The sequence below is a fragment of the Rhagoletis pomonella genome, unplaced genomic scaffold (genome assembly GCF_013731165.1).
Source record: "Rhagoletis pomonella isolate Grant_MI unplaced genomic scaffold, Rhpom_1.0 Rhpom_scaffold_00008, whole genome shotgun sequence".
NCBI classification, from domain to species: Eukaryota; Metazoa; Arthropoda; class Insecta; order Diptera; family Tephritidae; genus Rhagoletis; species Rhagoletis pomonella.
The window spans coordinates 26,722,502-26,749,482 of record NW_023458562.1 but is presented as its reverse complement, the minus strand read 5'-3'; the positions used below and the strand labels follow the sequence as shown (position 1 = coordinate 26,749,482).

Genomic DNA, 26,981 nt, shown 5'->3' with positions numbered 1-26,981 from the left:
CACATACTCACATATTTGCTTATGTTAAAATGTTTTATGTGCACACAGCAAAAAAGAATATGTTGTTTAACTTTAAGGTTTATTGTTTTTCAAAATTTGTATGCGCTTCCACATACAAATTAATTTAATATATTTAAATTATTAGATATTAATTTACATAAATATTCACAATATGTAGTTTATTTTTTATTTCTTGTCTTTTACCTAAGAGTCTGATTAATTTTTTTACTATTATGTACATACTACTTTTTTTGTCTAGTTAATTCTTTTGATTTTATTTCTGTTATATTTGGTGTTTTTTTTTTTGTTTTTTATTTATAATATGTGCATTTGCAGCCTTAAACCAGTTTGGAAGATTGCAGATTTCATTTCTTTTGTAAAATTTACAATAGGGGTTACTTACTTTGCGACTTTTAAAATAATTGTTTATTTTATAATTTTCATACTAAATGGTTCGAGTGATTTATGAAATAGCCTGTTTTTTTTTTGGTAGTAACTACATTTTTACTAAAACAGAATTTTGCATAACTACATTTTTTACATATATACGTTTTTAAACAATTTTAAAATATTGAAAATATTTATATAAATTAGTAACAGGCAAAGATAAAATATGTTTTAATTGAGAGATATGAACATGCTTAATATGTATAAAATTCGATGGCATCAGAATATCAAATACAAATTAAAGAGAAAATACAATTTAATACAATCAAGGAAAATAGAAAAGGGTTACGGATCTTTCTTGAGCAAATAACGAAAAAAATGTATGAAAATAAGAAAAGTTGGTAAAAATATGAGTCAACTTTTTCGGGATTTTTTTTTAAACATACTATAAAAAAATTAAAATTTTTTAAAAAAACATCTTACAATTGAAAAAGTCTAATATTTACAAATAGAACTTAAAAAATCAGAAAAATATAGAACATAAAAACTGATTGCATAATTGGCTGATAGAAATAAACTATAAAAAATTTTAAACAGTTAAATGGAACAATATTTGGTTAGAAAATGACAAAAGACACTTTCGAAACAAAAACGTTTGCACCTAAAGGAAAGTTTAGCGAAAAATCACGTGTAAACTTTTAACTAAATTTTATTGAAAAATACAATGGAAAATAGTCCGGTTATAGTCATTTTCGTAAAAGCGATTACTCTCGTAAACATCTCATTTTTCTTCAGTCTTCTACAAATTTGTAATAATCCTTTCATGCAAATATTCGCGCCTATTCGATTTGGCATTGGATTTGGTGACAGTCGAGACTCGTTTAGTGGGACCTCAGACACATAAATTCCGTGCATATGCACCAAATTAGTATCAGCACGTAATTTTGAATTTTGTAATCATTTCAGGTTGGTCCTTAAGGTGCAGTGGTAGAAGTTTTAAGTTTGTAGCGGCTATTTTGACGATATTTCCTCATCACACTCCTTTCTGCCCTAATTAGCTCCATGTAAACTGTTGTTAGTTTTTCCAAGTTTTCATTGTTGCTAACTAAGCTTTATCATATGGTCGTTGTTTAGTAAAATGTCTATTTTTAGAATTTAACTTTAAGATGGACTCGTCCTTAAATTGGGTTTTGAGTACTTGGGACCCTTAATTCAGGCGATGAATAGTCACAAAAAGGAACAAAAAGTTGCTGGTGCCTATCTATGAATGTTATTTAATGTTGTTGACGGTGTCGATTTTGAAGACTATTAAAGCAGAAAAAAAAATAAAAAATTGCGTCGATTTTGAATGGCGACGCAACCTCAGTTGGGTTTCCGATGGGCAACACCACTGAAATGAAAATATATATTATGAATAGCAACTATACCTAGCCCTTTTACGAGTGTCGACTAGTAGATAAACGACTCTTGGTCGATTATCGTCTATCCACTAATGCCGTTTTCTAGTTCAATAAATGAGTGTGAATAGTTTTTAGTCTGAGGTTCGGTTGCCATCCGTAATCGAGCCATTAAACACTCCCTAACTCGGCATCCCGGCAACCTTGATTTCTGTTACGTGTAACTTAGCCTTCCAACGACCCATTTCAAACTCATACCATTTATCGAGTTTCGACTGCACATTTCCATGTAAATGAAAATCAGTATGTATTTTGTATTAAACCTGATTATTTATTCACTTAATTTAAACAAATTAGTTGTATGTATGTTTGTATTTTTTAGCTTGTTCCTTATCAAAAAGGCAATGCAACCAATGCCATACCGAAGCAAGGCTTCAATCTCACTACAAAAATCTCATGCATGTTTTTTTCAGTTGAAGCAACTAAATTCTAATAAACTGCACATTAAAAGTACCGTAAACGTTATTTTCAATGATTTTTGTTGTTTTTATTTTCATAACACATTTGTATGTATATAGCTGCTAAAGTAAATAAAACAATACATTATTTAGGCAAATTTTATAAAATAATTTGCACATTTTCTTTTGCTAAGTTATAAATAGCTTTGTTCAAAGGAAAAACATATAACGTGCGCATTCATCATCATTAACGGCTTAACGTACATTTTTGCTTTTAATTTTCATAAAGTACACATGATTTACATTTATATTTTTTATCTAAATTTTTATTTATATTTCCTATTTTGCTGCATGGTTACTTAATTTGTTTCGTTTTTTTCAGTTATTGTTTTGATTTTCCCTTAGCATCATTAAATTCTGCTGATGTATGTATTTTGTTAAAACACTTTTACAATCAAATTGAAATAAAAAATATATATTTTAGTTTATATATAGTATGTATGTAGTTATATTGTATGCATTTATAATTAGCTCTATTTCGAGCGTCTTGCCATTTTACGCCTAGTGATTGCTATCGCCACCGATATTGCCATTTTGTTGCTGGCGCACGGAGCGCCTTCGCGTCATTATGCGCAACGCAACACCACCCGCATTTCCATCTATGGCCGCATCATCGATTGCCATGCCGCTGGGATGCTCCTCATTCGCCATGCCAACCACCGCATTATCAACGATACTTAGTGGATCGATCGCCGCCAGGCCGCCATTGCCACCGCTTAACATTGGAGCATTTGAAACAACCGCATTCACCACATTAACGGTGTCGAACTCGTTCATATCATTGGATTGCACGGAAGCACGCCGCAACTTGGACTTCTTCGGTGGCAGAGTGCGTGGCGCTGTTACATGTATTGGCGTAGCAGGCGCTGCAACCAAAGCAATAGGCTGATTTTCATTTGGATCGCCGAATTCAAAGTTACGTTTGCGCGAAGCCACCGTCCGCAGCATGCTGCCAGGAACTGTCGCAGCACTGAATGAATTTAAACTAGTATTAGCGTCAACTTCCGCTGGGATTGGGATTGGGACGTGCTGTTTTTGCTGCTGATCCTCATTACCGTTGTAGTATTCGTTAGTAGCTGCATAATTGCGCACACAAGCGTTTTCATCGATGGTCTCCAGCGGACGAGCAGCGACATATTTCAATTCGTTGGTAAGTGTATGCGTATTGTGCAGTGTAGTTAGGGCGTTAGTGGGGTTGGAATTGGCGTTGATGGTATTATTGCTTGTGGCAACGATGTTATAGGGTATGGCACAGGTTTCGGCAGCATTTATCGACAACTTGCTCGGGTCTACAGCGCCATTCAGGCCACTGTGCATTGAGGGATGATTGGCATCGCCGACATTAAGCGCATCTGTAACCTCGGATTTCACAATACTCTCACTGTCCATAATACCGGTTTTTAATTGGTAATTTTCCTTTTCCAATGTTTGTATGCGATCGCGGGTGGTCTTGAGTTCTTGCTGGAGGAATAGGATTGTGCTTTGCATGCCTTCAACATCTTCATCCAATTCAGGTAGAAAATCATCGACCTCTGCATATGGGAAGAAGAGAATAAGCCGTTAGCAAATCTCATTGTGAAGTAAAATTTGTATTTCTTCGATTATTTACCTGATTGTGACTTTTTTACTTCTTCGCAAAAGCTCTTTTGCATTGCCAATTCAGTCTCTAGTTTAGATAAACGACCATTGGAGGTCATTTTACCTAGCTCTTCATTTTCCTAATAAAGTGAGAAATGAAAATAAGGACGTGTTGCTAAATTTTCCAAAAACCAGGTTTTACCTGATACAACAAACGGCACTTGGCAATTAAGCGTTTGCCTGTATTCGAATCTGGCGTAAATTTCCAAGCTGACAATTCATTTTGCGTCTCTTCTAATTTAGCCTTGGTAGCCTTTAGTTCCTTCTTAAGCTTCTCAAAGAGTAAATTAACAGCTGGGTCGAGCAAAGCGGAACGCAGAGCCAATGATGTGGGCGCTTGTTGAGCTTTGTATTCCGCAATTTGACTCTGAAACGAGTTTGTGCTAAGCATTTTGGAATAATTTAAATACAATTTTTGCCAACTCACCACATAATCTTGAAATTCTTGCTCCTTGTTGGCCAGACGACGCATGAGTATTTTTTCGCGACGTTGTGCATCAACACATTGCTGCGATAGGCGCGCCTGCTCCAGTTTGAGACTCTCAATTTCATCTGTATTAGCGGCGAAAAGATGTTACAATTTATAACTTTTAATGTTTGTGAAGTATTTGTTTTAAAAGCATATTGGTGATAATTTTTTAAATACATATAAATTATATTTATACAAGTATGGGATGAAAATTTTAAAAGGATATGTAAATAATTGGTAGAAACATAATTCTAATATAAATAAATATATTCATGTGTACATAATAGTTACAAGTTACATATAAAATATTTATGTACATATTTTTTTTTTTTTTTGCTAAATGGAACTTAATACAAAATCATACCAATACTGTGTGCAACAAGGTACATTTGTTTGCGCATTGCCGCAGATTTCGTGATTTTGGAGTTGGCATTTTACTTTTGTGATTTTGTTGCTTCTTTCGTTCGTTGCGTTTCGTTACGTCGTGTATATAAATTTGTCTAGCAAAGACGGTCAGCTCAGTGTTGAAAAGTGTGAAAACAGATCATTCAGACCAGATCGAATTTTAACGTATGTTACGACGCAAATTAAACGCCAATATTTTTCGGCATTAGCAGTTTAGTAAAAACTTAGCTGCTGAATTATTTTTTGAAATACACAAATACACGCAACGAACTTTTTTAAGATTTATATTACGCGCACAAGTGCACTGCAATTATTTACAGTTTTCCCTGTATGCCAAGCCATTAATTTTGCATTTAATTATATAAACAGATATATAACAAATACTTTGGGTTGAAAGCGATTTTTTTCATTTCAAAATGCTAATGCACATACTTTCTTTGCACTCAAATTTATTTCATGCTTTCTTCTTTTATATTTCATTTGGAAGAATACAATTGCATCGACAACCCACACTCTTTTCTGACGCTTTTCAGACAACTTTGATATTTACACTTTTTAGGCTCTTTCATAAACAAGTGTTTGTAAAAATTATAAATTTTAAAATTGCAAATTTTGTTTTGGTATTAGTTGCATAGAAAACTGTTGAATTACTTTCTGAATTTTAGAAATATACTACATTCTATTGAATACAAGTGAAAATAAGTATATTTTTAAAACTTTCTACATTTTATTATAATTGCTTAATGCCAAGTAGCGTATACCAGTAATGGACAATTTTCTATACCAAAACTACCAAGAAACAATTTTTTGCTAATTTAAATATTTGCCATTTGCACAACATTTTTTATTATAAATTTTTGGGTTTCGCCTATCTTACGCGTTCACCACACACTTATGAGCCAAGCCCTTAAAACAGTTTTATTTCAATTTTTTATTTTATTATGTGCTTTATATTTAAAGTAGCACAAATTCTAAAAAAAAAAACACTATTTTTAAGTTCTTTTCTTTGCTGGCTATTCGCACAGGGCGGACATATATTATTTTATTATTTTATAACAGGCTCTTTTCATTTTTTCAAATCATTTTCATAATAGATTTTTGCGAAATAATCTCCGCATATATTGAATACAGGTGACGCGGCATATTGGAGAACAGTTGTACGAGAATTTGATTCAACAGGGTTGAATAACCAATAAGGTAATAGAGAAATGACCGTGGGTGTGGCAGGAGCATACAAACGGACGAAGAGCTGTATAGCAGCAAAACTCGGCACACACGGCGAAAAGGATGTCTACGACGACGATTCGTAGGAAAGGCGTTCACAACACAACCAATGACCGTTGTTATTTTTTTACATAATTTTTATTGTTATAAAATAGTGGATGGTTTACTATAAATACATTAATTTCTGAATTAAGATATGTATAGAAGAAAATTAAGTAAATTTTTTCCTTATAATGGCGCTGGTAATACACTTAGAAAAAATATATATATATGGATTTTTTACAGCAGGCATTTTTCTTTCTTTTATACACTTGCCATCTTTACATATTTCGTTCATGCTTTTGTGCATTCAACACAACAGTAGAGAAATAAATGCCACATTTTTTTCTTTTTCATGCACTTGCTTATTCGTAGTTCTTCTTTTCTTCTTGAGTTGCACAGTTTTTATATCACTAGGCTTTTCTTATATTTTTCTTTTTTACCTTTTCTTTTACACTCGATTCTCTTTCCAACGAGCTACAATAAACCTTTATTACAATGTCTCTGCATCTTATCTGGTTTTTAGTACACATCACTCTACTAAATTCATAAGTATTCGAAAGCAATGTTCTGAAAGAGTCAAAAAGAGTGTTCGCTGTACGATTCATCTGTTGAGTTTTTCATAAGCAATCATTACACACGCTCCACGTATTACACTTCGTACTTTCCGCACTTACCACAAGTTTAGCTGCACTAGTCCATAATTTATGGATTAGTGTCACAGCTAGCTAACTTGCATCGAGTATTGGTCTATAAAACTCGCTTAATGTACAAACGTCAGTACAGAAAAATGTTTACAATTTAAAAAAGAAATCAAAGTAAAAGAACATTGTTTGCTAGTAAAAATATGTAAAAATATTTTGCAAAATAAAACATTATTTTTTAACACACACCGAGCATTGTATCATACGTTCTTTACTTTGTTCATACTTGTCTGTTTGATTTTTATCAATCTATAAGTTTATTAAAGTTCTCATTCAATATATACCTTCGAGCAACCGCTGCCGATGTTCGGCAGCAGCAACAGCCTCTGCAACTGTGCCTGGCTGTTGCTGCTGCAATTGTTGTTGCTGCTGCTGCTGTATCTGATGATGCTGATTGTGGTGGTGCATAAGTTGCTGCTGTTGCTGAGTTGGCGGCGGCGATGGTGGCTGATGTTCAGACGCTGACATATGTGGCGCATGTTGATGCATAATATGTCGCGAGTGATGGTGATGATGATGATGGGAATGATGATGATGTGAATGATGGTATTGATGCTGCAACTCTTCGCTCCCGGATGGTGTTGGCGAGGCGGGTCCAGATGGTGGTGCACCGCCCACACCCAAACCGTTGCCACCAACTCCACTACCTACTCCGGTATTGCCGTGTAAATTTTGATCGTATTGTTTGGACAATTTATCGTAACTGTTCATCAAAGGTCTTTGATCGTCCATAGTCATTGCAGCGACACTCATTACAGTACAGAAGGCAATTACTATGCCACAAAACTATTTAAGTTTTTAATTTTTGTTTGATAGACGTTTGGCTTTAAAACAGCTGCTAGTAGCGTTTTTTACACCGCACCTCTGTAGTGATTGCTTTCAATAAACCAACACGCCACGCAGCACGTATGCCCAGCGCGTTTGTTTGGCTTTTTCCTGCCGTGCTACTTTTCTATGCTCATATAACTTTTTAATTGCCTATGGCTTCTTCTTCTTCCACTTTTGTGAAATATATATGCATGGAAACTTTCAAGTAGCGCTCCGCTGGCCACAATTTTCACAAGCAAATTTCACGCACTTTTCGACTTTTCCGCTACTTACTTTTGCCACTTATGTATTAAATGTTCATTGAACTCAATTTTTTTAATATTTTTGCTAGGAAAATTGCACTTTTTCCACATTAAATATTAATTTTTCAACGCAGCGAAATCCATTCGCGTCACAATTAACTCGCTGAAAATTCAATATGGTGGTCTTTCACCTTGTGCACATGAGACAGCTAGTTGGTTTATGCCTTTTGCATATGGGAGAGAAAGAGAAAAGCATGTGGTGTGCCCTGAAAATGGCGAACTCAGCAACACGGTTGTATTGGCACTTGTTAAAAAATTCATCTCATTATCATTACTAATTTAATGTAAACGATCTGTACAGGGTACAGAAGTATATATTATAGCAATATTTTGTAATATAAAAAATAATTTTACTTTATGTACACATAGTTTCTCACTCTCAGTCAACCTACATAAGTTCCACAAATTCCTCAACACGAAACCCCAACAAAGCATTTGCTTTAAAACACCTCCTACATATGTGGTAAACAATCAATTGCAGGGACGCAGGACAACAAACCAACAACTTGTTTACGAAAATTTCATTCGCAGGACAACAAACAAAAAACAATGAATGACAAAAAAGTGCAAATAAACAAACGAGGAAAGGGACGTGTAAGCCGGGAAGAGATACAGGCATGGAGCAAAGAGGAGCTTATAGCTAAGGTATTACAACTGGATGCATACAACTTTCAAATTAGGAATTTATTACAAAAGAAGCTGGGTCAAAGTGATGGCGAGTTCTACGAACAACTCGCCCAGTTGGAGTCCAATGAAAGGTCAACAGCGGTTAGAGCGCCGGAACCTGTGCTGCAGCCCAACAAAATACAACAAAAACGCCAATTCGACTTTAATAAGTAAGAAAATTTTATTCTAACGATTGTAATTGTATTTAAATAGAAAATAAACGTTTAACCGCAGGAGCTACAAACGACATGTTCTGATAAAATTCCTCTATTTCGGATGGGATTATCACGGTTTGGCAGTACAGGAAGACTCAAATGCTACAATAGGTAAGTCACTCAGAGACCGCTCGTTATACATAGTACATGCCGTTTAACTACATGCCTATCTTCAGAGCACCATCTATTCCAAGCGCTAATTCGCACCTGCCTTATTCAGTCACGCGAATCCGCAAATTACCATCGATGTGGCAGAACAGATAAAGAAGTGAGTGCATTTTGCCAAGTAATCTCCATAGATTTGCGTAGTAAATTTCCACCAGATGAGCAGTTGAAGACGGAATCATTAGCCAATGAAATTGATTACTGTTCTCTCTTGAATCGCGTATTGCCGCGCAGTATACAAGCGGTGGCATGGATGCCTTTGCGTAGCCCAGTGTATAGCGCACGGTTTGACTGTGTCGAGCGTACATATCGTTATTACTTTCCAATAGGTGATTTAAATATAGAAGCGATGCAGAAGGGATGTGAACTGTTAGCAAGGCATACAGACTTTCGAAATTTCTGCAAAATGGATGTTAATAATGGCGTGACAAATTACATAAGGCAAATATTTAAAGCTAGTGTACGGAGGTGTGAGGTAGAACAGAATAATAAGAATGCTGAAGACGGTGAATTATTAAAAATAGTATCTACATCAAAATGTTTCAGCTAATAACTTTTGTGCATTCCTATAGGTTATGCGATGTATATGTTAGAGATAAGAGCTAATGCTTTCCTCTGGCATCAAATACGCTGCATTATGGCGGTATTGCTGCTCATTGGAGAAGGCAAGGAGCAGCCCGAGGTTATAGATGAATTACTGGACGTACAGAAAAATCCATGGTAAGCTGCCAAGTGGCTTCACTATCAATAAAAAAAACCTATTTGACAAATTTTAAGTTTTATAAAAGCTAACAACTTTTTAAATACATGTACATACAAAGGAAACGATTTATGATCTCTCAAGTTAGTAAAAACTATCATATTTTCTAACTAACGGCTTTGAATATGCATTTACTTGTGTATCTGAGAGCCAACTAACGGAATATTAAAAAAAAAACTCGTTTTCGTGAGCATGTCTAATACGGGTTTTTGGATTGATGGTGACGGTATACAGGTGTTTATGTATGTTTGGCTAGATCTTTTATTTGAAACATGCATACTTTATTACAGTAAACCACAGTATACGCCTGCAATTGGCTTGCCCTTAAACCTTTTCCATTGCGAATATCGTAAGCATACAATACAGCCCGCTGATAATACATCACGTGATGTATGTGCAGAGGATGAGGCCGAGCACACTACTGCTTGGATATATGGTGATGAACATCTGCAAAAACTTATTGAAACTGTACAGGGCGAATGGACGCAGTACAACATTAAGTAAGCTTGTCTTTGAGCTATTTTATTTTATTAATCTGTTTATAAACTTTTTTATTCACTTTACAGAAGTACTATGATACGAGACGTACTGCACCAATTAGAGCAAATACGCCAAAAAGATCATAAGTGCGCAGAGCCAGTGAATGCTCAGGCTTGGTTACTGCAAGATGGTGTGCGTCCGCGTCAATATCAGCAGCTTTTGAACCGTAAACGTTGTGGTAAGTATTTGTTGTTCATTTAATATAAGTATACAAACTAAGCTTGATACATAGCTTTTAAACGAACAAAGAAAATATCTTCAATATTTTATATGACAGAGAGCTTGGAAAATCGTATTGAACATTTTATCAAAAAGCAACGTTTAATTGTCACCGATGAGCCTGCAGCGAAGTTAGACACAATTTCTGCAGCGGTTAACAAGTGATAATTTAAATTACGTTTAATACAAACAAATGTTGAAACAAAACGAAAGTTTAAAGAAGAGTTTTATTTAAAACAATAAAAACAGGTCCCCGCGCATTAGTTTTGAAGCATTAACTAAACCGCAAAAAACCTTCGCGTTTTAAGGAAATCAATAAATATCTTCTCTATAATTTTAAATCTATTAAAAAGCAGATTCAATAGTAAATAGATAACGTTAAATGAAAGTATTCTCATTTTTGCTTTTATAAACGCTCATCTCATGAAATGTTGATTACATACTCGTATGTACCAAATCGAACGCTTAAAAAAATTATGCCAATAAATAGCTCAGCTCTATATAAATCAAAATCAATGCTAAAAGAATTATCTTATCTTATATTATTTAAGGCATTTCCCGATTAGTTGATATTCTATACGGCACGCCATCTGTGCTGCAAAGAGATTACCGAACCACTAACATTTTATATGTAGTACTTACATATAAAAATTCCTATTTTAGAAATAAAATAAAAATCAGTAATTTGTAAGTGAAAGCTAATATTGAAGCTGTCCACTACTTACATATATCTGACACAGGCTGCTTAACAACCGAATAATTAACTGCGCTGTTGCTATCACAGCTTAAGCTGACGCATCACCACTAGCTCCAGCGCATTTGGCAGCTTTTTATTCAAACTCTACAATATACGCGCACAAATTCGGTTGCTGGCAATTTGAATTTCAGTTAAGTTTTTGCGCTGCAAATGCGCGGTCGGGTTTGTGCGAATTTCTCTTAAAACTTAAACACTTTGAGTCGGTGGAAATTAGTATTTTGCATTTATTAATACACAACAGCAAACGAGCTGTGAAATGTGTTTGAATTAATAATCAGGTGCATATTCAACACCGGCCATATTAAAACCAAATTTAAGAAAGTGTATATACTTAAAAAAAAGGAGCGCCTATTTAAAATTTGTTACGAAATTTATTAACCTTGTACAAGCTGTCGTAAAATGTCGCAGTATCGCAGTAAAATGTGTTGCTCTGGCAGCATATCCTTTTGTTCATCCATTTTTGTGTTCACTTTGCTGCTAATTTGGCTGCAGTGGCGCTGCATTACAGTCAATGCTTTTGAAGAGAATGATGCATTTTGCATACGCACCCAACCAATGTTGCTGGCGGATATTGAGAAGCATGTTAATCCTTTGGAAGGTGATCCCAATTGCAAAGTGCTGGCCACAACGTTGACCGTTAAAGAGAAGGTAAGTTAAGTGGATTTTATAAAATTTAATTCAAAAATATTTTCATGCGCGTTAAAAAATATACATATTTTCTAGGCATAGTGATATTTTCAAGCCCTAAGCTCAAAAATCTATTGTAATAAGGACATAGTAAATTTAAATTAAATAAGATTCACCGCCGCCGAATAAAATTTAGTGATGTTCCTGATCTCTATTCATCCATTTTTTTATAACATGTTGTTGTAGTGGTTCTGTTCTTGCCAAGAGAAATGTACATAAATGACTGCTTATAGACCTTTCTCGCGGGTTGTTGTTTTTATTTTATTGCGTACTTAGCCCTGCCTTGATTAGCTAATCTTTCAATCGTTGTCGTTAAGTTCAACTAATGGTCCAGGAAGCTGAGGCTTGGTTCGTTTTTATTCGTCGACTTCCGCGGACCCTTAAATCCCGGGTATTCGAATAGAATTTCGCTGTTATTGCAATATTATCAATTACCCATTCCCAAGGCATCGCGTCAGTTGCTCTCATCTTCGCCAGCCTACTGCGAGAGCCTCAGGCCAAGGAACCTTACGCGTTGAAGGAAGATACTGGAGGGGTTTTGGGGAGTGATGCTGGAGTTACAGTCCTTGGCCAGATATGAATCTGGGTCATTCCGGTTATGCAGACCCGACTCTCGTGGGAACGATGAAGTAGCCGTTGAAATGGTTGTTTCAGTCCGACATCTGTAAATTGAACCAGAGTGTACCTTGGTAACTCCATCTACACCGCACTATGTCCCGGTGGTGGGCGTCGTCCTTCCAGGCTAGTTGTTACATCCCCTCGGGGCTGGGTGGCAGTTCGTTACGAATCAGTTTTGTCGAGCCCAACCATGCTTCAATTACATGAGCGGGTAGGCCCCATTTAAATGAGATAGCCAATAAAACAATTACAGATGATTGGTGGTATATTTCACTTATAAAAAAGAGCCATTTTCATACAAAAATAGCTGGTGTTTCGACCACCCTAAGTCATGCATCTATGTAAGCTAGCTACTAAATTACCAAATAACGACTCTGCCATTCACTAATTAAGACATTAACTATTTACTACAAAAAATATATAAACAAAATAAATTAATTTTCAGTGTTTTAAAAATGTTAAGGTCACCAGACAAGTTTTCTTCTCCGTGACCCAACAATGCATGCTGTTGTTAACGAAAAACTACAGCAAATCACCTCACGCCAGCCAAAAATAGATTCTTCATTAACAAGAACAAACCATATTTGGTAGAAATACATGACATAGACGCACAAAATCGTGCATACATACATTTGTATGCACATGCATACTTTGAAATGTGCATTCAAAACAGTATGCATTTGCGGCAATGACACAATACAACAGACAAAAAAAATCGAAAAAAAACAATTCGAAAAATGCGATCATCGGCGCTTGTTCGTTGAAAAACTAGTTTCCTTAGCAATGAAAACGCCAAATAATATTAATTTACTAAACTTTTAAACTTCGAAATTGTGACGAATGTGTGTTACATGCATACATTTTTTATACATATGTACATTAGACTGCATCACTAAAAAAAGTTTCTGTTTTTCCGCCGGGACTACAAAATTTATTATATTTTAAGACGTCCACCTAAATATTTCGGAAAAATATTAAGATTTAAGTGAGCTGGACCGATTTGAAAATACCTCCAAAAATGTAGTTTTTTATGAATAAAAATAGTTTCTTAAAGAACTTTTTGCAAAAAGTCCCCTCAGATGACAGAACAGATTAAGCTTAAAAAATCTGCATAAAAATATTTAAAAATCTTTTAAACGGAATCGTAAGAATGAGATTTTTGATGCTGTTTTTTTTTACTTTTTTCAAAGATTGATTTACGAAAAACTTGAATAACTGGGCCAAAACTATTCTGATTTAGACTTATGGGATCTCAGTTGAAAGGTATTTTCACACTGTTTTTATTTCTGTCCAAAAAAAAGGTCATTCGTGTCCCAATATATATATTTTTTTTTTCAAATACCAACACATCTTAATTCAACTTTGAATGACGTTCCTTCATCCTACCTTTCTGGTTTATCTTTTGAATGAGTTTATTAGCACAGAAATAAAAACGTAGAGAAAATACCTTTATAATGACACCTCCTAAGTCTAAATCGGAAGAGTTTAGGTTCAGTTATTCAAGTTTTTGTTATACCAATCTTTAAAAAAATTTAGAAAACAGCATCAAAAATCTCATCATTACGATTCCGTTCAAAATTTGCTTTATTTTTTTTTTTAAATATTTTTCTGCAAATTTTTTAAGCTTAAGCCGTTTTGTCATTTGAGGGGATTTTTTCAAAAAAAAATCTTTAAGAAACTATTTTTATTCATAAAAAACTCCATTTTTGTAGGTATTTTCAAACCGGTCCAGCTCACTTAAATCTTAATATTTTTCCGAAATATTTTGGTGGACGTCTTAAAATATAATAGATTTTATAATTCCAATGGAAAAATAGTAGCGATTTTTTTTTGTAAGGGGAGTGATGCAGTCTAATGTACATATTGGTCATTGGGGCTTTTGGTAAAACCGCTTAAGTTATTTTGGGTGTTTCTGTTTTGATTGTAACATTTTCTAAAAAGTTATTGTTTTTTAATTATAACACTGCTCTAGTAAATAAGCGATAAACTTTTATTGAAATAGTCTCTTAAACCTTAAAAATTAAAATAACTTAACGTTTCCGTGGTTTGTAGAAAAAATTACCGAACTTTAGCTAAGGTGTTTTTTTAAATGTCCGCACATACATATCTAGGTACACATCGTACCCTAAATCACAACAGTCACAACTCGAAATTTTTCAAAATTGATTTTTTTGTATAAAAGAGTTAACGGATCCTATTTCTATCGTCCGCCGAAATTATTATCTTCTTTAACTGGAAAAACACTACTAAGGGCCGGTTGCTCAAAGCCTGGCTGGCACTAATCCCCGATTAAACATCGTTATCGACGTTACCGACACCGTGTTATATATATGGAGTCGAAAACGTCGATAACGATGTTAACTGGTGATTAGTGTCAACCAGGCTTTGAGCAACCGGCCCTAAGACTGTTTTTGTTCTGCTTGCGTCGCGTGCATCGACTCCACACTGTTTTTTCGTTTGCAGAACATTTGAGGTTTTTTTTCAGTTGTGACTGTTTTTGATTTAGGGTACGATATTTGCATATTCTTAAAAAGGCTTATAAAAATATAAAATTACTCGTAATTATAAGTACTTCATGCTTTATTTTGTAGGCTAATTCAAAACTATTTATTTTCTTAAAGCAGTGTAACCGGCATTTTTATAAGAAAAAAATATACTGATTAAATGTGCATATGTACATACGTAAGTGTGCACATATTTTGCTATGCTTTATCTACTCAATTAATTGACGCCATTTATTATGATTTCACCTGATTTTTATGAATAGATATGTATGTACCAGCGGATTTAAATACCTTTAAAGGCTTCTTTATAATCACTAAATGGTATTGATAAGAAAATTGTTTGTGTTTTTCTAATTCTTTTTGTCCGTCTTGTTTTTATAATTGCGTGGAGTATGCCGTCTTGACCATTTTGATCAATATCTCTGTGTGGTTGTACATATGTATACCCATTAATAAAAAGTTAGCACAAAGTGAAAGAAAATTTGTGGTTATGGCATTTGTTTAAAATTTTTAGAAAAAAAGCAGGGACCATGATAAAAACATTAGAAGGTAAAATCATTCTCTCAATTCGTCGGCCATGATTTTTTTCTGACGTTTGCAAACATTTTAAAATCATATAAAATTGAAAATAAAAAAATGAAATTGTTCACAATTGTTAATTTTAAAATTTTATTGCTGGCAAACGTTATATTAGATTAGAGCTCAATTATTTTACCTTGTAAAGTTTTTTTTTTTATCATGGCAGGGACTGTAACGGTGATCTTTATAATAAAATTCATAATTAAACCATTAAATTTGGATAAATATGTTTACGATCAAATTTAACCGTTATTTTATGATTTATATTTTTTTCATATTTTGTTTTTGTTGTTGGCCTTTAAATTTTAAATTATGAATCATTTTTAACCAGCTCGAGGCCCAGCAATTAAATAAAACGCAAAACTTCGTTCTATTGATATTTAAATTGTCGATGTTTCGACCTCAATCTGAGGTCATCTTCAGGAAATCTTGATTGTGCCTGGTCAACAAATTTTGTATCGTTATTTTTTCGATCATCACCGTTATTTTCATATTAATTTTTTAGGTCATTAAATATTAAAAACGGCCATAAAAATGTAGTCTTCATTATAATGGCTAAAAATGGTCGAAAAAATAACAATCCAAATAATGGTTATTTTTGTCAGATAAAATCCAAATTTAACGATTAGTGGGGATCGAAAAAATAAAAATAAAAAATAACGATTAATTTATCTATTACTAGCAAATCGGAACATATTCTTACGATTTTTTTCGCATAAATGGGTCCCTGGGCCACCATTGTATGTACCAGCAACAAAGTAAATACATACATATCTCAACCCTTGCGCTTATTGTATAACAATCAGCGTCAAGAATATGCATACCATGGAGTTTTGACGATTTTAGTTATTTATATTTTCCACACCAAATTTTTCTTATTTTTTTTTTATAAAAAATATGGTCATTGCACTGCAAAACCGCAAGAATCAATTTTTTTCTAATTTCATATCGAGGGCTTATATTCAATACCCTCTATCTGCAAAAACTCAATTTTTCAGGAGAGCAAAAAAACTGTTTTGGCAGCTGTTTTTAAAAGTGTTAATAATTTTAAGTACACACGCATTTCTTAAATATTCACGCAATATACTAAAACTAGTTTTTTACTTTTAATTCATTTTATTTTAGTTTAAAGATCAGATAGAGGTTATTGCAATTCGAATTATAACTATTTATATAGAAAAATTTGCTGATAGAGGGTTTTGCAGAATAATGAAAATGTCAGTTCTTTAGACGTAAATACTATGTTATACTAAGATTTTAATGCAGAAATCATAGGTGTGAAAATTCGTTCCCTTCTATTCCGATGTGCCCAGGTAACCAGATAATTTTAAATGTGTTTTTGTGTCAAAAGAGTATTTCACGTGATTTCGAAATTATATGAGAATCATTAGCACTGTTAAAAGAGGCTTCGCTGCCTGGTTTACTGTCCGTTCAGATGATGAAATTTCCGTCGTTTATAGAGGCGAAACGTACAGCTGATTCGGCTGTAAATGCCGAGCAGTACGTGGGAAAAGCACTGAAGACAATTGTAACACCCAGCCCTTTTGTTACCACCAGGTAATTTATGAGTATCAAACTGGGCAAATGCCCTTGCGGTAGAGTTTTTACTTTAGTAAGCATCGGATGATGTCGAAATCTTTGATGTAGCTTAATATACGAAATAAAGGTGATTGCTTGCTACATCAGTTTTTTTGTTGAAAGCAGGATTCGACGTGAGAGATAGCTTTTATTGGCGAGGTGGGAAATGCACGGATGCTTTTTCTCCTCTGCTACATAGTAAGGTGTTTCTAGCAATTTAAGATGTTTTTTTGCGCAGTGTCCATAAATTACGAGCCCAAAGTCAACTTTTACATAATGACAGTTCTGCTTAAAAGTAGGTTTATTGTAAAAAATCATTCCAAATATTTTCAATGTATCAGTATAGGGGAGGGGTGTTAGACAAGGAGAGGGTTGGATGTATGTATTTATTTGTATTTTCTGCATATGTGAAAAAATTACTTTTTCAGCTTAAATCTGAGCTCCTGAAGATTTGGACCAATTGATTAGATCGTTTAGTATGTTAGAAAAATAATTTTTACTTGCGTCAAGTCCTTAGTCTTAGAAAAAATTAAAATATCATTAGCGTATTTAGTTTGGCAATAGGAATAATAATAGCAGTTTCCCACTCTTGATGATATAACCCTTGAAATAAAATGTAGTTATGGAGTTTAATGACTCTATGTTTGATGGGATACGGATGATTTTTTAGAACGGGGTACGGAATTTTGTCTGCACCAGGGCTTTTGCCTGTCATCGAAGAGATGGTTGGTCAAACTCTTAAATAGATATGAGTAAGAGGGAATTGTGGGAATCTTCGGACCAAGTGGAGGCAAATAAACATATACACATCGCTCATTTACTTTAGTAGTGTCATAATCCAAAAAATACAAATTTTGAGTTGAGTATGCAGAAATTATCGCTGCGTCTTCTTCTATTTCGTGTAAAAATATCATAGCTGTATCGATTAAGCCCTGTATGCAGCTCTCAAGAAAACGGTAAAGAAAAAATTGCCATTATTTCGCATGTGTGTCCAAGGAATTTTGACATTTTTTGATACTTCACAGCCTGTTGCCTCACTCTTTCCTCAAGAAATAATGGAACGGACATATATATCTGTTGCAAAACTGGGTTTCCTTATGCTCTTTCTTCACAAAAAACTTTAGAAAACCGTAGTAGAAAGCGTAGTAAATTTCTTAAGAACTGCGTACTGCCTTAAGGAAATTTGACTCAAGAAAATTTCTTAGCCATTCCTTGTACGTCATTTTATATGGAGTTTTTGCTTTTCTTGAGAGCTGCATACAGGCCTTTACCAGAATCTCACTAGAATAAAATATGTATTCATTTTTAGTATCGGCGTATATGTAAATTCAAAACTTTAAAGCCGTCTTTCTCGAGTTTTGATTTTTTGAGTTATGACATTATTGTAGTAAATGAGCGGACATGTATATACCTGTAAGCTACCGGCCAAACCCGATCTTAGAATAAACTATTTTTGTAACTCTCATCATCAGTCCAACTGAAGCTACGCAGTCCACAAGATTTGGTTTCGGTTGGACATCGCATTAGGTAGAACAAGTTTAGCCTGGGCAAAACTAGTTTGACCTAAGATCGGATTTTACCGGAACATATACATACATGCATCGGCACATGTAACTTACCCAGTCTTTATTTGACCTGCCACAAAAAAATGGTAATGAAAACGATTTTCCAGCAAAATTGTGTAGATAGAGGATTTTTCTTTTGTAACAAAATGTTATTGCAGATAGTGGATTTTTCAAAATGAGAATATAATACCATAAAAGCAAAATTTTAAGTTTGGCATTATTGTCATGGCTGAAGGATAAATAAGAGCTCACGTTACCATCCAAAACTCATTTTCATCAAAATTGTAGATAGAGGGTATTGAATATAAGCCCTCGATATATAACTGGGGAAATGCAAGAAGTCAATACAAAGAAAATTTTCATCGAAATTTAAAATTTCTCAATTTGATTTATTTTCCCCAGTTTCACCATTAGTATTATGAAGTGCAAGTTTCAAGTCTTTAAAAATTACCGTTGATTGTTGAGAATTTTTTGTCGAGGAAAAAAACCTCGGAGCACTCTGTAGATATATTATTTTATTAGATGTCTACTAGATTAGATAGCTATATACATACATATAGATAGATAGATTAATAGTTGTAACTCTACGACCGGTAGGTCTATTGTGCCGTACATATATATCAAGGTAAATATCAATTCGAGCGTCGCCTAATGAATTCATTATATGAACGTAAAATTATCGTTTTTGAAAATATATTTAAGATAGATTTATGCAGCAAAGCTACATCTCCAGGTGTTTACTCCTATGGGAAAATATCAAAGCATATTTCATGTGAAAGTCTATGCCATCAGTTTGTGTGCGGATAGCCGCGTGGCGCTCAATACTCTTTTATCTTATGAAATAAAAAAATAAAAATAAAACATATTGCCTTTTCTTCTTTAACGTCTTTTTGGAAAATTTTCGACCACAGCTCGTAACATCCTTGTATTCTTCAAAAAGCATGTTCTTTATTAGTTCTACTAGAAAATTTCAAATCAATGGAAGAATAAACGATTTGTTTCCAATTTTGCTCTTTAGGGATCTTGATTTTTTTCGGTACGAAATCCGTCCTCATAGTATCGTTCAGTGTTCGATCTGCGTTCAGCAGTCCTGAACTTTTATATTATTTATAATTCTTTATTTATTTTTGCATATTATTTTTATTATTTGCAAATATATAATCTATGTATACTACTACATATATGCTTTTTCTTCATAGGACAGCTTCCTAGACACCATGTGTAAGGATCACGGTACATCGTATAAGGATACATATTACTTCTTCAAATTGCGCAATGGTGAACTTAGAGGGCGAGGTACACACAAAGAAATTTGCGATGGCATCAAAAATCCTTTGCTTGCCTGGGTGCCATATAATATGGTTTTGGAGAATTTTGCACAGGAATTGAATCCAAAGGACGTAAGAAAAGAAAAAAAAACATTTATTTATTTATTCTATTTTTTTGTTTTATAAATAAGATTTGAAAAATAGCTGGTTAATACTATTAAGTTGTCGAATAAAAAATGCAACCAATTAGTATTTCTTTATGACCAAAAACAATAAAAAAATAGTAATCATCACAATAAAAGCTTGAAAGGCCATTGAAAGAGACATCTCCTTAAAAAAAACAATAAATTTTGTAAATATTAAAACGGCGGGTAAAATGTTGATTTGATATGTAACCGAGTGCAAATTATGAAATTTAAAAATTAAAAAAAAATATGTGTTTAGGTCTTAAGTCATATTGATGACTAAGCATGTGCATACATTTTTTAAGATAATTACTTAACGTCAAAAAAGTACGACCACTCTTCATGTAGGAAGCACTAAAAAATTTAGGCTTGAGTGGCAATAAAAGCGCACATGTCTTTTTTATTGAGAAAAGTAAATATTTGAAGTCTTTATTTGTAAATAAATTAACACATACATATATGTACATATATATGCATAGTTATGTGCAAAAATATTTTATTATAATTTGTCATGTAAATTAAATTTGATCATCATAATTGAGTTAGCCGTAGGCTTGGCGTCTTTCCGAGCGTTTAGTGTGCTTATTTTATTTATTAAGTGACAAATTTTACAAGTTGATAATCACAGACCGATTTGATCTTACATATGCATATATGTATATGTAGATATTATGTATGTACATACATATGTGCATTAGACTCCATCACCAAGAAAAGTTGCGGTTTTCCGACGGGATTACAAAACTTATTATATTTGAAAAAATAACAAGTAATTTTTAGCAAAAAAAAACCGACTTCAACTCTATATAAAAAAAAAATATATATATATCTCATGATCCGCTGATCGGAACCAGATTAGTATGGGACCACCTCTGAGACACTACCTTTCCTATGCAAAAAGAATTATCGAAATCGGTTGACGTGGTCCAAAGTTATGCGGTAACAAATAAAAAAAAAAAAAAAAAATTAAAAAAATTTTCCGAAAAATTGAAACCCTCCTCCTTTTTTGGAAGTCGGTTAAAAATAAAAATATTTCGGAAAAATATTAAGATTTACGTGAGCTGGACCGATTTGAAAATGCCTCCAAAAATGGAGTTGTTTATGAATAAAAAGTTTCTTAAAGAACTAAGCTGAAAAAATCTGCATACAAATATTTAAAATTCTTTCCAACGGAATCGTTATAGTGAGATTTTCGATGTTCAATCGAAAGGTATTTTCCGCTCTTTTTATTTCTGTGCATTTTTTTTTTTTTTAATACCAACAAATCTTAATTCAACTTTGAATGACGTTCGTTCATCCTACCTTTCTCTTTCATCCTTTGAATGAGTTTATTAGCAAAGGAATAAGTGTGAGAAAAAAACTTTCCAATGATACCTCACAAGTCTAAATCGGAATAGTTTAGGCTCAGTTATTCAAGTTTTTCTTATACCAATCTTTGAAAAAAGTTACAAAACAGCATTACAAATCTCATTATTACGATTACGTTGATCTTTTTTTTATATTTTTATGCAAATTTTTTAAGCTTAAACCGTTTTGTCATTTGAGGGGATTTTTTCAAAAAAAATCTTTAAGAAACTATTTTTTTCATAAAAAACTCCATTTTTGGAGGTATTTTCAAATCGGTCCGGCTCATGTAAATCTTAATATTTTTCCGAAATATTTTGGTGGAAGTCTTAGAATATAATAGATTTTATAATTCCAATGGAAACACAATGCCGATTTTTTTATGTATGGGGAGTGGTGCAGTCTAATGTACATACCGTCTTCAAAAAAAGTGTGCAAACTCTAAATTTGCCACTTTTGGGATTATGCACAGATTATATCTTGCATTTTATTAAAACAACAAACAAATTTACGTATATGGGATTAGGCTATTTTCTCTTTAAATTAATATTTCATTGCATTCCCAAACAATATTTTAACGACTAACTAGCCAAAGGTATAGAATAGGACGCCCTTTTAATAGAAGCTTAGTAAAAATATCAAATTTTTGAAGGTAAACTTTTTCAAACTAAAGACTAACCACCATATGTACATTAGGGTGTCTCACCAAAAAAATGCATTATTTTCACCGGAATTATAAAATCTATTATATTTTAAGACTTCTGTCTAAATTTTTTGGAAACATAAGATTTACGTGAGCTGCACCGGTTTGAAAATACCTCCAAAAATCTCATTATTCTGATTCTGTTTATAAAATTTGTAAATATTTTTAATCAGACTTTCTAAACTTAAACTCTTCTATCATCTGAGGTGAGTTTTTGGAAAAAATATTTTTAAAACTAATTTTATTTATAAAACACTCAATTTATGTAGGTATTTTTAAATAGGTTCAGCTCACATAAATCTCAATACTTTTCTAAAATATTTTGGCGGAAGTTATAAAAAATAAAAGATTTTATAGTGTCGATGGACAGTAGCTACTTTTTTTTTGCATATAGAGTGATGCATCCTAATGTATGTACAAAACTATATAGTTTCCAGCAAAAGCTGAAGAATTTTTTGTTGGAATTTCTTGGAAAAATTCACAGCAAAGTCTCTTCTCCATATGATTGACATGAGCTAAGTACTCCACGCTAATTGCTGCATATCTTAATATATCTGCCTTCTGAACCACTTAATTTTTTACAGTGTGGCCACGTCTTCCTTAATAGTTCTAGAAAGTTGTAATGTATTTTTCTTTGAATATTTGTGAAAATGCCTCCCATTTCCAGTGCCGCAGATTTTAGGCCTACTATTTATATAATCGCTGATTCTAATCGAAAATCCAACGGCCCAACACCCAGACAAGAGATATGTCGTGATCACCCCAACAGACCCCCTGCTCGCAGAGGAGCTTCCCCAGGCACGTCAGAGGGCGCCTACTCGAGTTCATGGACGCGGTCCAGACATATATTGACCAACCACTGGACCCGACAACGAACAGACTAGTGATCAACGGTATTCATAGAGAGTCGACCTATGAATACCATAATCGGAGCCTAATCAACACCTGTAACATACACAGAGCTTCAACTGCCAAGAGATGCACGCGTTACTCTGGCCCAGCTACGGTCTGGTTATTGCAGCCGCCTCAACAGCTACTTATCCAGACCAGACGCCAATATCCACAATGAGTGTCCGGGATGTGGAGACTGCCCACATGCTACCGACCACTTCTTCACGTGTCTGCTCAATCCCACTCAACTAACACCCTTCTCCCTTTGGTCGACCCCGTCGAAACTGCTCGTTTCTTCTGCCTACCGTTAGTGGAGCTTGACGACATTGATTTATGGACCACCCGAAATAGGCTTAGGGGCTTAGATGACCACTAACTAATACACTGAGCATAATTCGATATGAATATCTTCACTAACTTATGTAGGTCTATTACTAGTAGCGACAGCTGACTATGAGAATCACATGAGGACAGTACCCCTGGTGCTACAGCCCGACCCTGGGTTAACCCTCATTGCTCAAAAATGCAGAAAGGTCAATGCATTGATTAGCCTGCTCCAGTTTTGAGACTAAACTAATACTGGAACGACTTTATTATTTACTCTTCTATTAATATCGCTCGGTACAAAAATGTCTCGTAAACCCAGATGTGACCTCTAGTCCAATCTAAATCGGGACATATACAATCCAATCGATGACCGTCTATTGCACATCGCTGTTTACTTTAAGTTCCTTCTTGAAAATAACATTTTATTGCGGCAAAGATGAAAAGGTAGCCAAGTAACCATCTCGCAAGTTTTAAAAATAAGCGCCGAACTCAAGATATAAAATAATTAGGTATTGTAGAACACAAAGAGGTTTCTTTTGTATATTTTATCTTGGAATCCATGAATCCCAAGGCTCAAAAACATTTGTATTAATACGATATGCAACCATTGGCCGTTTCGGGTACTGCCTTATGCGAGCGTTTGAACAGATTGAAACACAGTTGACATACTTTTGTGACAACTAAAGCTAGTATAAAAGTTCTTTACTAATTAAGGGAAATTATTTTTTATGGTATTTTTAAGCTACCTTTAAACTAAACCCACAATCGTTTTGAAGACACTTCTTTACAAAAATGTATCTCATCCTTCCAGCAACTGAGCTATATTGGCAAAGCCACGGATTTGGAACGCGAAAAAACAGAACTCTGTCACTTCAGCCACACCGATCTTGTTACGAACATTACATCAGATCTTTTTGCCTGCATTGTCATGATTTTCGAGGATAACTTTGTAAGTCTGAGATGATAAAAAAAATAACTCATTCTACGTTTGTATGAAACTCTCAAACACTCTTTCCTAACTCCAGTACGGTCTAGATGCCAGCATCAATGTGCTAATCGAAATACAGCCACTCATGTACGAGCTGCGCAACGTCACCTACTTGCCTTGGGTGAATGTGTCCACCAGCTACAAAACCTTGCTCGACCGCACAACGCTCCACAATCCAAGTCGTGAGCCAAAACAAATCTATGGCAGCATAAAATATGAGTTTGTCGAGAAAGTGCATCTAAACGTGAGCACTGTCTATAGCCACAATTTGGATCAGTTGCCGCTATTATTTGAGCATGCGGGTGCAGTGCTGGAATTGAATGACGTGGGAGTCGGTGGTGTGGATGTATCGACGGTAAGGCATACAACTTTACAAATTAACTTGCCTTTTATTTTTAATAAGAATTTTTCTATCTCATAATAGAGGGCCTTTTTCGGCCGTTTTATGGACGCACGCACGTCAGTCAATGTGGAAGTGATCGGCCAGTGGGCTGAGCATCGTCAACAATTCAACGCTGACGTTTTCGAATATTTCGGTTATGCCATAAAACGCTTTCGCAATGAAATCCATCATGGTGAGGTTACATTTACGCGCATCGAAAGCGCCGAGCCAGTATATGAAACACTCGATTCCACACACCTTGCGGCGGTCACGACTTACAAAACGGGCGCTAAGAAATTCGAACGCCTGGAAATGGCTGAGGGGGAGAACGGTACGCATGCGCCAGATTGGGATGACGAAGAGCTTTTCGAATCAACTGAGGGTGATGGTCATCCATATCCAGGTTTCTATCCATGGTTCGTGGCTAGCAGCCTTGTGTTGGCGGTGGTGCTACTCGTGGTGGTGATTGGTGTAGTGCGCGCTTGGAGCAAGAATGAGGAGAAGAAACGCTACAAGTTGGCAGCCACCTCTGCATAAGCGGTGAGGAGTATAGAGTGGAGGAAAGTTTTGCAGCTCAAAGGCAGGAATTGCGTGGAGCGCAGTAATAATAGATAAGTATTATCGAGGATATTTTATAAAAAAAGGTTCTAAATTGTTAAGCATATTATTTTATCTTTTTGGTTAATAACACAGAATATTGTTTTTGTTAAAACATTAAATATAAAAACAAATCCTAAAAAAAATGCTGCTAAGTAGCAAAAGGATTTTCACCTGCCGGTCAAAATTTCTAATATATCGGCATGAATAACGTGAATAAATAACACTACCCAACAAAATTCTGTTGAGTAAAATATTGTAGCCGATTCTTATAAGATTTTTCTAGTATAATTCGGATCTGACCATAAAGTTATTGGATTGGTTCTAGTTTTCGAGCAATTTAGGTTTAAAGGTGCCGAAAAACGCATTTTTGTACATTTCGTCTGTGTGGGAGGATATGAAAGCCTAAACACTGCCTTTTAATGCTAAAAATCAAAAAAGGACGGTTCGAACATTATTTTTTGCGAGATGGAGAGCGTTTCTGAGGGTATTTTAAATAATCTAAGCTATTACATTTAAATTTTAGACACGAGTAAATATATCTAAGAATTGTAAAAGCTGTCTAAAAAAAATCGCGGGAGATCGGGCTATTCGGCACTTTGAAGATAATAGCAAAAACGACGTACTTCAAGAATTCAAAAAGAAAGCAACCAGATTCGTCCAATTTCTGTTGTAATTCGCGATTGAATAGCTTGATAAAATAATAGCAATGCTCATTGTGTTGTGTGGAAAGCTTACACAGGGCAATACTGATTTTTTCCCTTGAATTTGCATATTCGTTGCATTTTGAATTCACAACAATAAAATGTACACGGCAGCGAGCATAAAATTTGCAAATGCAAATTCAAGACCATTTCCACAACATTCTGAACAGCCCTTTATTTTAAATCTTGTTGGCCTGTGTAATAATTTAGTTCCAAAAATTGTAAACTGGAGAGCTCTTCATATATATCGGTACCTTTATTCAGTCCACATACATAATTATCCCTATTGCGAGTGTCGACTAGTAGTAGATAAACGACTATTATTCGATTATCGCTTTTCCGTGGTATTGTGAATGTCGATTTTCCGTTCAATAAGCGAATAAAAACAATTTACACTCAGTTATTGAAAGAAAAAACGACATGGATAATCAATAATCGAATAATAGTCGCTTAACTACTACTAGTCGACACTCGCAATAGGGGTGAATATGTTTACATATTTTGTTATTCTTAAAAATTTAATATATATAAATCTATCGATAAATAAATTGATAACAATATCGATGTGTATTTATTGATAGTAATATCAACAGACACATAGTTATATATGGACGTGCACATATACATTTATCGATAACACTGTGAGACAAATGGTAGGGGTCAGTGATCGGGAAGGGTTCAAACTACCGGGGAAAGTTATATCGGTAAAAAAATAAGTTATACGTGTCCCGGCGTTTCGCTGGGTCACGTCTAGGAATCGAGATATATCGATTTAAAGTTAGTAACTATCATATAGGGGAAATTGTCACCTTTGGTGGTCTTTTTTTG

At 34.3% G+C, this 26,981-nt stretch overlaps 3 protein-coding genes across 3 annotated transcripts in view; 2 read left to right on the top strand and 1 right to left on the bottom strand.

Annotated features, from left to right (window-relative positions):
* LOC118744561 (tRNA pseudouridine(38/39) synthase) overlaps positions 1-10,662 on the top strand; it is a 35,175-nt gene extending 24,513 nt beyond the window's left edge. The window contains exons 2-8 of the mRNA XM_036477684.1: positions 8,281-8,747; positions 8,812-8,903; positions 8,969-9,463; positions 9,530-9,677; positions 10,008-10,217; positions 10,284-10,435; positions 10,535-10,662. Of these exons, the coding sequence (XP_036333577.1) occupies positions 8,461-8,747; positions 8,812-8,903; positions 8,969-9,463; positions 9,530-9,677; positions 10,008-10,217; positions 10,284-10,435; positions 10,535-10,641 (1,491 nt within the window). The 5' untranslated portion in view covers positions 8,281-8,460 and the 3' untranslated portion in view covers positions 10,642-10,662. The remainder of the gene's footprint in view (positions 1-8,280; positions 8,748-8,811; positions 8,904-8,968; positions 9,464-9,529; positions 9,678-10,007; positions 10,218-10,283; positions 10,436-10,534) is intronic.
* LOC118744560 (pre-mRNA-splicing regulator female-lethal(2)D) lies at positions 1,489-8,040 on the bottom strand. Its single transcript, XM_036477682.1, has 5 exons — positions 7,066-8,040; positions 4,368-4,492; positions 4,083-4,307; positions 3,912-4,020; positions 1,489-3,834 (listed from the first exon to the last, which is right to left on the bottom strand). The coding sequence occupies exons 1-5, from the start codon at positions 7,532-7,534 to the stop codon at positions 2,804-2,806; spliced, it is 1,959 nt and encodes a 652-aa protein (XP_036333575.1). The 5' UTR covers positions 7,535-8,040; the 3' UTR covers positions 1,489-2,803.
* Positions 10,663-11,530: 868 nt separating the features above from the next.
* On the top strand, positions 11,531-26,283 carry LOC118744562. Its single transcript, XM_036477685.1, has 5 exons — positions 11,531-11,881; positions 19,964-20,164; positions 24,294-24,431; positions 24,508-24,825; positions 24,895-26,283. Exons 1-5 carry the CDS (start codon positions 11,633-11,635, stop codon positions 25,387-25,389), a joined length of 1,401 nt encoding a protein of 466 aa, XP_036333578.1. The 5' UTR covers positions 11,531-11,632; the 3' UTR covers positions 25,390-26,283.
* The last annotated feature ends 698 nt before the right edge of the window (positions 26,284-26,981 follow it).

What these genes read in the sequence shown, in the direction of transcription:
- LOC118744560 (XM_036477682.1), bottom strand. Translation starts at nt 7,534, where the DNA reads ATGAGTGTCGCTGCAATGACTATGGACGATCAAAGACCTTTGATGAAC. An exon ending in TCGGCAGCGGTTGCTCGAAG is followed by an intron (nt 4,493 to 7,065) that starts GTATATATTGAA and finishes CCGCTAATACAG; the next exon opens with ATGAAATTGAGAGTCTCAAA. An exon ending in AAGAATTTCAAGATTATGTG is followed by an intron (nt 4,308 to 4,367) that starts GTGAGTTGGCAA and finishes AACTCGTTTCAG; the next exon opens with AGTCAAATTGCGGAATACAA.
- LOC118744562 (XM_036477685.1), top strand. Translation starts at nt 11,633, where the DNA reads ATGTCGCAGTATCGCAGTAAAATGTGTTGCTCTGGCAGCATATCCTTT. An exon ending in TGATTTTCGAGGATAACTTT is followed by an intron (nt 24,432 to 24,507) that starts GTAAGTCTGAGA and finishes TCCTAACTCCAG; the next exon opens with TACGGTCTAGATGCCAGCAT. An exon ending in GTGGTGTGGATGTATCGACG is followed by an intron (nt 24,826 to 24,894) that starts GTAAGGCATACA and finishes ATCTCATAATAG; the next exon opens with AGGGCCTTTTTCGGCCGTTT.